A 13,369-nucleotide genomic window follows, 5' to 3' on the forward strand; every position below is an offset into this window, starting at 1 on the left:
TTTATAAGTAAAGAAAGACTACATCTCACAGAGGGAGCACCATTCTTTCTTTTAAGTGTAAATCTAAAAAAAAAAAAAAGCATTTGTTTTCCAGGATCTGATTTAGAATTCCCCCCCCCCACCCCCACCCTCTCTCTCTCCCCCTCTCTCTCTCTCTCTCGAAAGCAGCGAGGCGCTGTCCTTTGGTCACGTGATGGATGAGTAGAGGTTATTAAAGATTTGAATTAGAAAAGATTAAAGTGAGCGGAGAGGATAAGCCACCTCATGAGAAATTAACCACACAAAGTTTCGGTGGAAACACCGTTGTCACGTGATCAGTAATCCCTGTTTCCAAGGTTGGACAGCTCAAATGCCTACCTTTAGTAATATAATGATGGCAATAGTAATAATAACACCTGGGTATCAATAAGTTGCTAATAAAATTTAATATATTTTTTATAACAAAAATAGTAAGGTAATCAAGAAACTTAATATGATTCAGCATTTTACTTGAAATTCAAAAAAAGCACATTTTTAAGGGATTCTCAGGCTAATATTCTGTAGATCTACAGTGGAGCCACCTATTTAGGTTAAAAAAGGACAATCAGCTCTGACAATTAGTGCTCAGACACAATGCAGCGCCATAAATTGATCAAATCTCAGAGCAATATACAGGGCGGGGTCACATATTTTGCTTCTATTTTTAATCCTCCACACAGACAGGGAGAGAGAGACAGACAGACAGAGAGGCAGGCAGGCAGACAGGCAGACAGGCAGACAGACAGGCAGGCAGGCAGGTTGCCTTGTAAAGCGATTAGCAACTCGGATGGTACTTTCACTCTGTCACTGTACCCTGACCATCATCTTTGCCCGAGGTGGAAACAACAGCTCTACCAGCCGGGCCAGCAGCCTGCGACACAGGGAGGGACGCCTCCGGTCACGCGAGGATATCCTCCCCCAGAATGGACGACTGGGTCCATTTATTGGGCAATGTGCTCCATAGTTTTCAGATAAAAGCATGACACAATAGGTCTTGTTAAAATGATAGAATATGCTGCATATAGGCTAAACATCTCTGTGAATCGTTGATGAGTTCTGATCACAGAGAATCCTCCCTGACCATTGTGACCAGAACACTGTTCGTCCACAAGTCCGGTCTCAAAAGGATGAATAGTGTTTTATATGGTGCACGTGTGGCTCTGTAGCTCAGCCAGCTGAGCATGGTAACAATACAGCCGGTGTTACAAGGTTGATTCCCAGCCACACGTGCTAAAATGTATAAAGTCAAAGCATAAAAGGTTACAACACTGTGGACACGCTGGCCCACAGCAATGTCCACTGAATGGCGCGTGTTATATACAAAGCTGAAATACTGAAAATCAGAAGCCCTGGTCCTCCTGGCTGAGCTCCACCGACCTGTCTGCGCGTACGTGACGCATGGGAGGGGGGAGACTACTTAAAGGCGGATTAACGCTGGCAAGACATTAAATCCAACCTCCCTCCATCCAGACGCAGCGCGCAGCCCATCAACCTGATCTGAAGATCGAAAATAGGAGGGCTTATAGTAATCAGCCCTTCAGACTCCCATGACAAGGAAAAGTGTGGAAACGTCGTGGGAGCGCTCGGCACACACAGCAGGACTCTCACTGGCGCTGCGCGCTCAGCGCATAACCAACCAGATAGCGCGCAGAGAGACGAAGAGAAACGGGGACGGCAGCAGCATCCCGTGACGGATGCATTTTTTAGCTAAAATCGGACGCTTTGGAGACTGACAACAACTAGGAGAGTGAGAGAGAAGCAGGAGGGGACATAACGCGCTTTTTTTTTGGAGGGATCTGAACAGAGTGCCGTTGTGCTCTTGTCTTCTCCGGATGCTCAGAAATGGGGGAATGGACTATACTAGAGAGGCTCCTGGAGGCTGCTGTCCAGCAGCACTCTACTATGATAGGAAGGTAAGATCAACAAAAACCAAGAACAAACGAAGAAACGCAGCAGCCTCCAGGATCGTCTTTAGCATGGCTCCCAGTCCCCCGTTTCTGTCTTGTGCCTCACGGATCGTCTGTAGCATGGTGCCCAGTCCTTCGTGTCTGTGTTGTGGATTTTTTCTGTCTTGTTCCACAGATTTCCTTTTTTCCTAACCGAGGCAGCTAAGTAAATCAGTCCACAGCTGTCTTCTCAGAACCTGGGATGGTGCTGCAAACAGCTTTAGACTACACTCAAATTCATGTGTCATTTCATGTGTTCATCCATCCACTTATCCATTTGATGTTTGTTGGTGAGTTTGGGTGCTGGTGTGTGCGCTCTGGGGTGGCAGATTGAGAAAGAGAGAGAGAGAGAGAGAGAGAACGAGAGAGAGAAAGAGAGAGATGGTCGGCGTTATCACATCTTTCAATTAACAAAGCTCACACAGGTATTGTCAAAGCAACGCCGATTGCTTCCATGTCATTTCAGCCATTAAATCAGACAACACGAAGCACGCAGACACGCACCATGAGAGGAGCACAGCAAGAAACGCATAGTATCCTCAAGAGCGTCCTGTTTCAGCACTGGACAGCTCCCCAAACCCAACACACACACACACCATCCCAATTTGACCACATTTGCATCAGCTAACGCACACATATATATTTACACTTATTTTCACATTGTTTGTTTGTTTGCTTGCTTTTTAGGATCCTACTAACAGTGGTGGTCATCTTCCGGATTCTAATCGTAGCAATAGTTGGAGAGACTGTCTATGATGACGAGCAGACCATGTTTGTTTGTAACACCTTACAACCGGGCTGCAACCAGGCATGCTACGACAAGGCATTCCCCATTTCACACATTAGATATTGGGTTTTTCAAATCATCATGGTGTGCACTCCGAGTCTTTGTTTTATCACGTACTCGGTGCATCAGTCGGCCAAGCAGAAGGAGCGGCGGTACTCAACAGTCTATCTGACACTAGATAAGGATCAAGATTCACTCAAGCGAGACGAGAGCAAAAAGATAAAGAACACCATTGTTAATGGAGTACTTCAGAACACGGAGAACTCCACCAAAGAAGCCGAGCCAGACTGTTTAGAAGTCAAAGAGATCCCTAATTCGGCCATGAGAACTACAAAGTCCAAAATGAGGCGACAAGAGGGCATCTCCAGGTTTTACATCATCCAGGTGGTTTTCAGAAACGCGCTGGAAATAGGCTTTTTGGTGGGTCAGTATTTCTTGTATGGATTCAACGTCCCGTCGGTGTACGAATGTGATCGCTACCCCTGCATAAAAGATGTCGAGTGCTACGTCTCCAGACCCACGGAGAAGACAGTGTTCCTGGTGTTCATGTTCGCGGTCAGCGGCTTTTGCGTGGTGCTGAACCTGGCAGAACTCAATCACTTGGGCTGGAGGAAAATCAAAACGGCCGTGCGAGGCGTGCAGGCTCGGCGGAAGTCCATCTATGAGATCAGAAATAAGGACTTGCCGAGGATGAGTGTGCCCAATTTCGGCCGCACTCAGTCCAGTGACTCTGCTTATGTGTAACACGCGAGGAGGGGAGAACATGTAAAAAAAAAAAAAATTATAATAATAATAATAACAAGAAAACCATGATGGACATGGTGGACAGCTCCGCACGCCTAATTCGTGTCATGACTTCAAGAGTGGGCAGATTTTTTTGATTTGTTGGTCTTTTAAGGACTTCATGGCAAGCGTGGATTCCACGTTTGTTTACTTATTTATTATTGCACTGATGCAACTTTTTAGTAACGTTTATACTCTGTAAGATGCTAAATGGAGACCATGTTGACGTGTTCACATATTTACTCTTTGTGGGCTGTTCTGCTGTACTTGAAGAGAGTAAATGCAAAAATTGCACTAAGAGGTGAACACTTGAGAGTCTGACCTTTATCCAAAATGTGCTACTGACCTGACGGTGTTTTTAAGACATTTTCTTTTCCATCTATTCTTTGGCACCAACCTAATTAAATGGCACCATACACAGTGGTTAAAGGACTAATCTACCATCCAGATTTATATATCCATACGTATATAAATCCTTACTGACTATGGTTCCACCTAGATTAACTACATCAGCGTAATTCATATATTTTTTTGTTGCCTGTGTTGCACCACTGACCTTAACATATGTAACCATTCCACTGCTTTATAGCTGACTTGCAAAACAGTATCTGGTGAATTTGCTGCAAACGCTAACGTCTGTGACTTCCTTAATTTATGACACACCAAAGCGCCCACTGCTTTTATTTGTGAAGTGTTTTCTTGCTTTTGTGTAATCAAGTGCCATACTTGTATATAAACATGATATATATGTATACATATAAATATATAAATATATAATAATCATCATGAAAGCTGATTCCCTGCTTGGATTATGCTAAATGCCGCCCAGTTTTCTTTTTTTTTTTTATTTGCTTTAAATGTATTTGTTGTGATTTAAATGAGAAAAAAAATAAGATATACAGTTTTCTCTGTTTTATTTTGCAAATGACTGGAAAAAGAAATGAAGTGCTAGTCTTTTTTTATAAACAAGAAGTAAATGTCTCTCCCCAATCAAAGCTGATCAAAACTGAAAAATAGCACAAATTGACTTTTTTTTTCTTCAAAGAATGGGCAATAGAAACCTGCTCTGGTGCTACAGTTTTTCATAGAATGGTTTTAAATGTAACCGAAACAGACCAGAAAAAAAAAAACAAACATCATTTTTTTTTCTGTGGAAAATAAAAGTGGGATTCATGTACACCAGAAACGTGTGAGGTGCAGTACTTTGTGTCTGCTACTCTAGCTTGTGTTGACTGACCAATCACACAGATACATATCCAGTGGAAGTTTTGCCTTGGTGCAGTGAAGATGTTAGCCACACCCACTCTCTACAAAAAAAAAAAAAAAGAAAAAAGAAGAAGAAGCCCACTGCAGGACACACCTTGTACAGGATCTCATCACTCTGCAATGTGTTGCAACACTGATGCTGCTTCAAGACACATCAATATTCCATAAGAGGGTGGTCTGAGGGAACTTTCCATTTATTTAGTGCAAATCAATCCTAAACCTCAGCCCATATGGCGAGCTATATAATCACAGCGTCTCACGGTGAATTTAGTTTGTGACTTTCATTGTACTCTGAAGGAATGACAAAAAGCTGATCATGATTCTGAATACTGAGGGAGTTGCCCTTTCTGCCGCTCAGCACATCCCTGTTTCTGTAAGATGTAAGAAAGCAGTCTGAATTGAGGGGAAGGTTGTGAGCTCCTCATGAAGGTCAAAATAAGAAAAAAGATGGAGACAGAAAAAAAGAGAACGTGCTCCAGGATATGCCCAGACAAGGGAAAGAGAGAGAAATAAAATAAAGACAGAGACAGAGATGAGCTACTTGCAGCTGACCATTGCAGGTGATAAGGGAAGGGCTGGTCGCTTCTGCTGCCAGAATGACTCGGCAAAGCCAGGAGGAACTGAGGAGCGGCTGCATCGGCACATCCATCTCCGACTCAGCAGGGACCCGAGATTTCTCCCCAAGTCGTGAACTTGAAAAAAAGAAAAACAGAAGAAAGAGGAGCCGTTTGTCAACTGAGCTCTGATGCAATGCAGTGAACGCCTGTGTGCATCTTTGTCTCCCTCCTTTTCTTTTCCCTCTCAGCTGTATGTTTTTTAGGCATTCAGTTACCACTTTAAGTACCCTCCTACAAAACCTCTAAAACAACATCACAAAATGAAGTAAGTTATAAATCAACCTTTAAAAAGAAACAACAAATTTAACAAAAACATTGAAGTGTCTGTTCCGTACATTTACAGTACAGTGTTAAAATGCAATTGTCATCATTTTTGATGCTTTGGTAGCTTCATTTTCCTGCAACATTCAACCTGGTCTCAAACTCCAGCAAAATGGCAAAATTATTGGGGTATGTTCCAATGCAATTATACATGCTGTCATGCATTTACATCATGTGAATGTTGCAGAGCTCAGCAGAGATGACACTGTACCTGTGTGTCTGCGTTTTCTGTAGTCATGACAGCCAGGTTACAGGCCACATAGGGGGCTTTTGGCTGGTGGACGGTAAAACGTGCATGACAATTGACTTGTTTCAGATGTACACATCTAAGACGATGCAAATATATAGAGATCAAGTAATCTCAAGAACCTATGCATTTATCTACTGGCCTTATCCGCCCTGACAAGTGCAGCAGAACACACCACGGCTGCACGCAAGCTATTTTAAGACCATGAAGCAAAACAATGCAGGAACACCTCCAATTTCATGATATTGTCTGTGCTCAGGGTGAGGGCAGAGATTTTTAGAGACATGTATCCCCCTTTAATGTGAGTCATCTACAAAGAGACACCCTACTATTAAAGGAGAGGTTTTCTCCCTGGGTGTATACTGTGGGAGTGGAGGGCACTTAGATCATAAACAAACTGGCTTTTTATGAGCAGTGTGGGCCACCTCATCATAACTCAATTCAGGATGAATACAGTCTTATTAAAGATCATATGCTGCACACATTAATTCATAAGCGTGTGTGGTGCTAAGGTGTTGTTAAACAGTTATTTCATTTTGAATTTAATTCTCCACCTCCACAGAAAAGTGCACAACCTTATTACTTGTGTAACTCAGAGAACTCATCCTGAAAAAACAAATTTGAATGTATTTGTGTTTCATAAAAAATGTAATTCAACTTGTAAGGAAAGCACAGAATGCATAGAAGCACAGAGAGTTGCATAATTAAACACAAACGCCAGGCAAAACACAATATAGCAACATAAATATTCAGTATTCAGTACTATAAGAAAAGTCATACAACATAATATAACATTCATTTAATATAATAATATAATATTCTTAGGTCAGCAAACAGGCTGCCTCGGTTGAGTAAAAACTCAGCACTATAGGAGTTAATTTCTCTAATTTATCACTTCTGTGTAAATGTTGAGCACCAGTATCATCTAAAGAGCATTCATTATGAGTGTAGCATTAAAATTGTGTGTTTCTTGCGTTGTGTGTGTTGTAAATTGTGGGCTGCTGCGGTTCCTACACAATTTTACATCACTTTACCTCAAACTGTTAGATCCTAGTTCACAATCTGAAAAGGTTTTGTCCAGAAGCACCTCATCTAATTGGAATGTCGTTGCTTGGCACAAAACTATAAAATGTTCATACTGTGTGGGAGAATAATGAAATCTATCATTAAAAAAAGCCCTTTCTTTGTAATTGTTACTCTGTCTTGAGCTCAAAAGAGAGTAAAACACAGAGTTGAAATGAGCAGTCAAAATTATGATTACACGGTATTATCACCATTCAGGTTTTGTATTAAACATTACATAAGATTTACAGTAGCAAGTATGGCATTATATATTCAGCTACATAATAATTTAGCTCCAGGCCGCAGTCTGTTCAAAAGAGCCAAGGGAGACTGGGTGAGTACTTTGGGGTTTGATAAGCAGATCTACTTGTTTCTGGGTAATTTCCTCACAAGAAGGACAAAGACAGTATATTAAGTGGAACTGGACTTGCAGATGTGATATACCGTGACCAGAGTGTGTTTTTATTTGAGGGACAAGGCCAGACTGGAGGAGTTGAGTGATGGAATTGAAGCACTGACACCTTTATTAACAAGCATGGCAGCCACCTTACATCATACTGACAACTCCCCTGGAATAAGGTGTTAGACGAGGACAGCTGAACAGATTCCAAAATACAATCTAATCAATCATAACAGGACTCAGAGTAATTGAAAAATTTCACATTATCTGGTGTATGACTGTGTATTTGTGTGTCTATTCTCTAACTGAATGTAATTATACAAATGCTTCACGTGGTAAACACACAACTGTTTTTCTTGCTGCAGCCTCTGCTCTGTGTGGCCTCTCAGAAACTGTGACAGATTAAACCAGAACTTTCACCTGAGAGTGAATCCTGCAATCCCTTTACCCCAAAACAAGCATGTCCTCACAATTTCTCCTCTTTTACCAATCTGAAAAGAGAAAAATGGCTCCAAGGGAGCACTGCTTTAATTCTGCCTTTTGCGCAGCTTAGTGCTTGAAAGGGGGAGAGCAAACAGAAGAGAAACAGTGAATGCGGGTCTTTTTGATCTACTCAGCCAGAAGCAATGAAATTAGCCTGGTTACTGCAGCACATATGCACGGCATAGCATGGCATAGGCAGATATGGCTCACATTGAAACAAAACACACTTGATGTTTGCATCCATGTGGAGGAGGAAGCGGTAACACATTAGCGCAGTGTGACCAAGTTTCTAACTTTCTGTCTGCCAGGGGAGCAAAAGCATCCGCTCTATTCTGGCTGTGAAGTAGTTTTCTCTGTCTCCAGCCACAATAGTTTCTCTCCCTCCTCACCACTCTGCTGTTTACCAGTTCAAAGAAGCAGAACACCAAACTTTTGTTATGTGATCTGTGCTTTGAGAGTTTTGTTTTCAAATTTCCCCAATTTAATGAAATCTTCACAGTACAAGGGCAAAAGGACAGAGAACATTTGACAGAGTCTGTAAAAGGGATTTGGCTGGCTGGTTTGGTTGGTGGTTGGGCCGAATTGGCCCATAAAGAAGGATTTGGTTGAAAATAAGCACTGGCACTGACAAAATATACCTGACAGACCTGACAGCAGATTAATTTCTCATCCATTTTTTAATGTGACCCCAGGATTAAGAACATTAGGGGATTATACACAGATTTGTCAACCAGAGGTTCACAGTGGGACAGCAAGCACCTGGATGAGGACACAATGCACGCAAACCCAAAAACTGGACGTATTCTTCCTCTTTTTGGCCAGGTAGGACAGGTTAGAGGTTCTCTATACAATATCTCAACATCTTAGACCAAAACAAGTGTGCAGCTCCCTCATCTACCCTCTGCGGTTATTCTGCGGTCCAGCAAGACGTCTCATTCGTTCTCGTCCATTCTGTACACAACACTGACGGACAACTTCTCTTTGCTTTTGTGCGACTGAGTTATCTCAGTAGCGTAGCTGAGTCTGTCGCTGGGCAGGAGCTCTGACTCGTTTTTTTGGCTCAGTTTCCTTGTGCTATGGGTTTGCTCACTGAACAATTCACTGTCTCACATGAATTAACATTCGCATGTGGCCATCTCAACGACCAAAGCAAAGGACAGAGAAGCTCAGGTTACAACACACACAGCGTATTGTGTTACTTCATTCTTTGCTCAGGCCACTATTAGCCCACTGTATCTTTATATAGAAAATATTATTGTTTGATGCTACATTAATGTTTTGGATGTTTTATAGAGTACCTTTGAGATAGAGTTGGTTAGGGTGAAGTTAGGACTTTAAGAAAAAGACCAGATAACTTCGCCTGTTTGCATTTTACTAATTATTTTCTCTAAATTCAGCACTTTTAAGTCAAGAGTCTACAGCATTTGGAAGCCGCAACTTTTGACCATTACAGCTTTTTGCCATAGTGCACCAACGTTCTCTGGCAAAGTAGTTTGTCATTAATGCAAAGCAGACACAGTCAGGCCACACTGCAGCAAAACAAACCCTAAACAATTTCCTCCTTGTGACATCTTTAATATCCCTGCAGAGGGGACAGTTCAGTCTGACACCTACTGCTTGTTCTAACTTTCCATGCCCACTTGCCTCCCCTGCATTCTCTAATAGCTTGTACTACACACAGCCCATCGACCCTGATAAATGTTGAGGTTCTGCACCATTACACAGCCAATAAAAATCAGTGGCTGACAAGTCTTAATCGGACACAGAGGCGTTCGCCGGCCAATTGGACTTGTACAGATATAGGAGGTACAGAATAGCACAGTGCTTAGGAAGATGGAGGAGACACAGAGGCAGCTGTATAGAGATATTAATTTACAGCTACCCACACTGAAATGCAGTCACACACAGAGAAGAATGTGAATCACTATGGTGTATTACAGAGGCACACAGGGATAGAAGATAATACCCATCTTGTAAAATTTGTGGCTGCAGAATAAAAGGACCACCTTTTAACTTGTCTGTTTTGCAGCCAGATGATTGAGTAAGCTATAAAAAAAAAGGGCTGATGATGAAATGCAAACAAAGCGAAAGAGAAACAAAGAATTTATACAAATATCTCTACTTTGATGGTGAATTCAGTTGTTTCTTAATCCCACGGGAAGTGTAAGATTACACAATGTGAGTTGGACTCACTGACTCTGCCGCTGCTGCTTGGTTTGTTCATCATCTTCTCTGCCTCACTGTGGTTTACCTTTGGACTCTGTGTGAACCAGCCACATAGCTGTCTGCCTCCCCTCAGCAGATTTTCTGCAAGTATCTCTATTTCTCCTTCCTTCTCTCCTTCGCTTCCTTATTCCCTTGCCCTTTTGCAATAGAATCTACCTCTTTCCTCCCCCAACTCGCTCCCTTCTTCAATCCTCACTGTTTCACCAACTCTCATCTCTTTATCTCCCTCCTTAGTGTGTTTCTGTTCTCTCCCTTACTTACCTCTCATACTCCTTCACCCATCCCCCCACTCTGATGTGATGCCACTTTGCTGTGAATCACGTGGTTGTCATTTTACTGAGCCCAAAAGAAAGGCATGAGATCACACTTCGCATTGCAGCTTTCAATCTTTTGTTGATGCAGCACGATTTAGAAACACAGTGACTGGGTTTTAAACGAAAGCTTTGAAATTCAAGGTAACCCAGGCTACAGGTTTGCTGCTATATCAAATGTGTATTGAGAAAGGATTCAAGAATAATAAAAGTGACACCTGCAACATGACTGTATTAACTGTAAAACAGAACAAATACTTTTTTTTTTACTATTACACTGGCATACAAATAAACAGGATAAAAGGTCAGACTATGAGGGATAAATCTGTAAATAGCAGTGCTTTCTTTTCCTTAAGATCTCCATCCAACCTGACACATGTGGAAAACAGCTGAATCTCTTCATCATACTCCTCTAGCTGCTTAACTGAACCTGTAAGTCAAATCAAATTGTTACTAATAAACTAATTAAAACTGCCAGCTGACCTGAACAAAACTATTATCCGTTAATCTAAAACTGTCCGCTAACCTGAACCAAATGTTCGTGGCTTAACTGAAGCAGCCAGGTAACCTCTGTCTTTGTTGTCCAGGACAGTTGTACTGGATTGCACTATGACGTAAAGGGTTTTTTCCTGGTCTGCAGTGTAGCCTTTCCAAACGACACAATGCACACTTGTGGGAGTCCTTCTGTGTTCAGCAAGAGGATTTTAATGCTTAAATGCGAAAAAAAAAAAAAAAAAACATGTGTAAAAGCAGTCTGAGAGTGCTCAGCTCATTAGTGTAACATCCCGAAAAAAATGTGTCTCCTCTTGTATAGTTCATGTATCACTCATTTAACACTCGCCCTGGTACAGTAGATTATCTGTGGACTTGTGATTACCCTTTTCTTTAATATTCCAAAAAATGAAATTTTTTTGAAATTAAATTTGCCCATTTTCGGAGAAGTAAAGCAAAATAAACAGACATACCAGCATCCTACATTTGTCTATTTGCCATAAACTTTTAATGGAAAATCTCAGATTCTTGTGCATCTCTGCAATATGATGCAGATGGTAGATTTGAATCCAAGTTTCCAGTTTATGAACCATATGTACTCCCGATAGTGTGTTTGAATGCAGCATTTGCCCAAGATGACCTATGATAGCACACACTAGCTCAAACACACATACACACACACATTTCCCATAAGCCTCCAAGCACACATGCTGAGCTGCTCCCTTCTCAGAGTTTCAAATGAAAACAGGGCTGCTGGGAAATTTATGTAGAAACGTATGCTGGCGTTGTTGTTGCTGAGGCGCTAATTAGACTGAGAAATCTTGCCTTAGACCCTCCTTCCAAGCCGTACAGTTAAACCCACACAGACACACACACACACACACACACCTCCCCCCGCACACCACAAACACAGCTCTATGTGCTAGAACATGTCTTAGCTGCAAATCACTTGAAATGAGTGCATGAAATTCCAGTTATTTAGGAAAGATCAATTGTAATCTGAGTGTCATTAATCTCTCTGAGATGTAAATTTGTGAGTTGGATGAGGTCACAGCAGCCGGGCTTTGGCGTGCAGCAAGTGTTGATGGTGCTAATGATTCTCTGCTTTTTCATGCCAGCTGGTCTCAGCCAAAAGTAACATTGCGATGACTTCATCATAATATACAAGCTGTATTTGAATGCTGCGTGAACAAAACTGTTTGATGAGATTCTAATCGAAAAAGAAGACATACACGTTACATAATAAAAGCATAACTGAAATAAGAGAGATCAATAAGTGACACTTATTGATTGATCTGTCTTAGAACAGGTACAAGGGGAGTGGTAGGGGTACAAAAGTATGGTCATAAAGTGCTAAAAATACTCATTATGCAGTCATTATCTTTAACGATACACCAAAAATGATTCAATGATTATGTTTTGTATGAATAGTGTGAAAGTTACTACAGTTGTTAAATAAATATAGGCAAGAAAAATGTGCAATATTCCCCTCTGACAAGTATAAAAGTAAACAAACTCAAAATAGTCAAGTAAAGTTCAAGTGCCTCAAAACTGTACTTAAGCACATAACATGAGTAAATGTACGTGTGTGATTAGGTTTCATCACTGGCGAGGCAAGTCAACAATCATTAGAGGGGTGGTTGGACCAGTAAGGACCTGCATGAGGCCAGCGAGGGCAGACTGTAGCTTCAGGATGCTGATGCAGTGGAATCCTTAAAGAAATGGCTTAATGGTATTCTGGGATCAATACACCAGCAGCAAACAGATGGTCTCTAGCTGCTGAAGGTCCATTTCTCCTGACTTCTGCTGATATACGTTCTCACGCTACAAAGCATGTCTGTCTTTATATCATTTAATCTTAAAACCTTATTTTCTGCAGGCATGGTGAGATAAATCCTTTACTGTGCACTCCAGCTTCACTTTTTATGGAGAACATTGTTATACTGAAAAATAGTACGTTTGCATGGGCTAGTCAAGTATAACAAAGAACCTTGAAATCCTTGACGACAATTCAGTCATGCTTGTCACGATGCTCCTGTGCCCTATAAGAGCAGGTCACACACTGACCAAACACACTGTTGACGCTGCAGTCTTATTTATTCCATCTAGTCGTGTTGACGCATTAACAACATGTGGGTACAGCATGCTAACATGCTAATAAAAGTAATTTGCCATGATTTCATTCATGTCATCATTTACATTGTTAAAGAAATAATCATTCAATTCATGTATTAATGTATTCAGTTCAACTTCATTTATTTGTTTTATTTGACTTCAAATAGCCAAACTGTTGGTTTCTGAGTTCCAATCCATACGACCTGGTGGGCATCAGTCCAAACTTAACAACATATTTTGGTATATTTGGTATATTCATGGTATTTCTGTTATGTGACAGTTAGAAATGGATGAA

General features: G+C 41.3%; 1 protein-coding gene across 1 annotated transcript; it reads left to right on the forward strand.

Moving 5' to 3' along the window:
• The first annotated feature begins 1,542 nt into the window (after positions 1–1,542).
• Positions 1,543–3,823, forward strand: LOC139212101 (gap junction delta-2 protein). The gene is made up of 2 exons (XM_070842565.1): positions 1,543–1,931; positions 2,652–3,823. Exons 1-2 carry the CDS (start codon positions 1,861–1,863, stop codon positions 3,493–3,495), a joined length of 915 nt encoding a protein of 304 aa, XP_070698666.1. The 5' UTR covers positions 1,543–1,860; the 3' UTR covers positions 3,496–3,823.
• The last annotated feature ends 9,546 nt before the right edge of the window (positions 3,824–13,369 follow it).

Source organism: Pempheris klunzingeri, chromosome 13, assembly GCF_042242105.1.
Source record: "Pempheris klunzingeri isolate RE-2024b chromosome 13, fPemKlu1.hap1, whole genome shotgun sequence".
Classification (NCBI taxonomy): Eukaryota; Metazoa; Chordata; class Actinopteri; order Acropomatiformes; family Pempheridae; genus Pempheris; species Pempheris klunzingeri.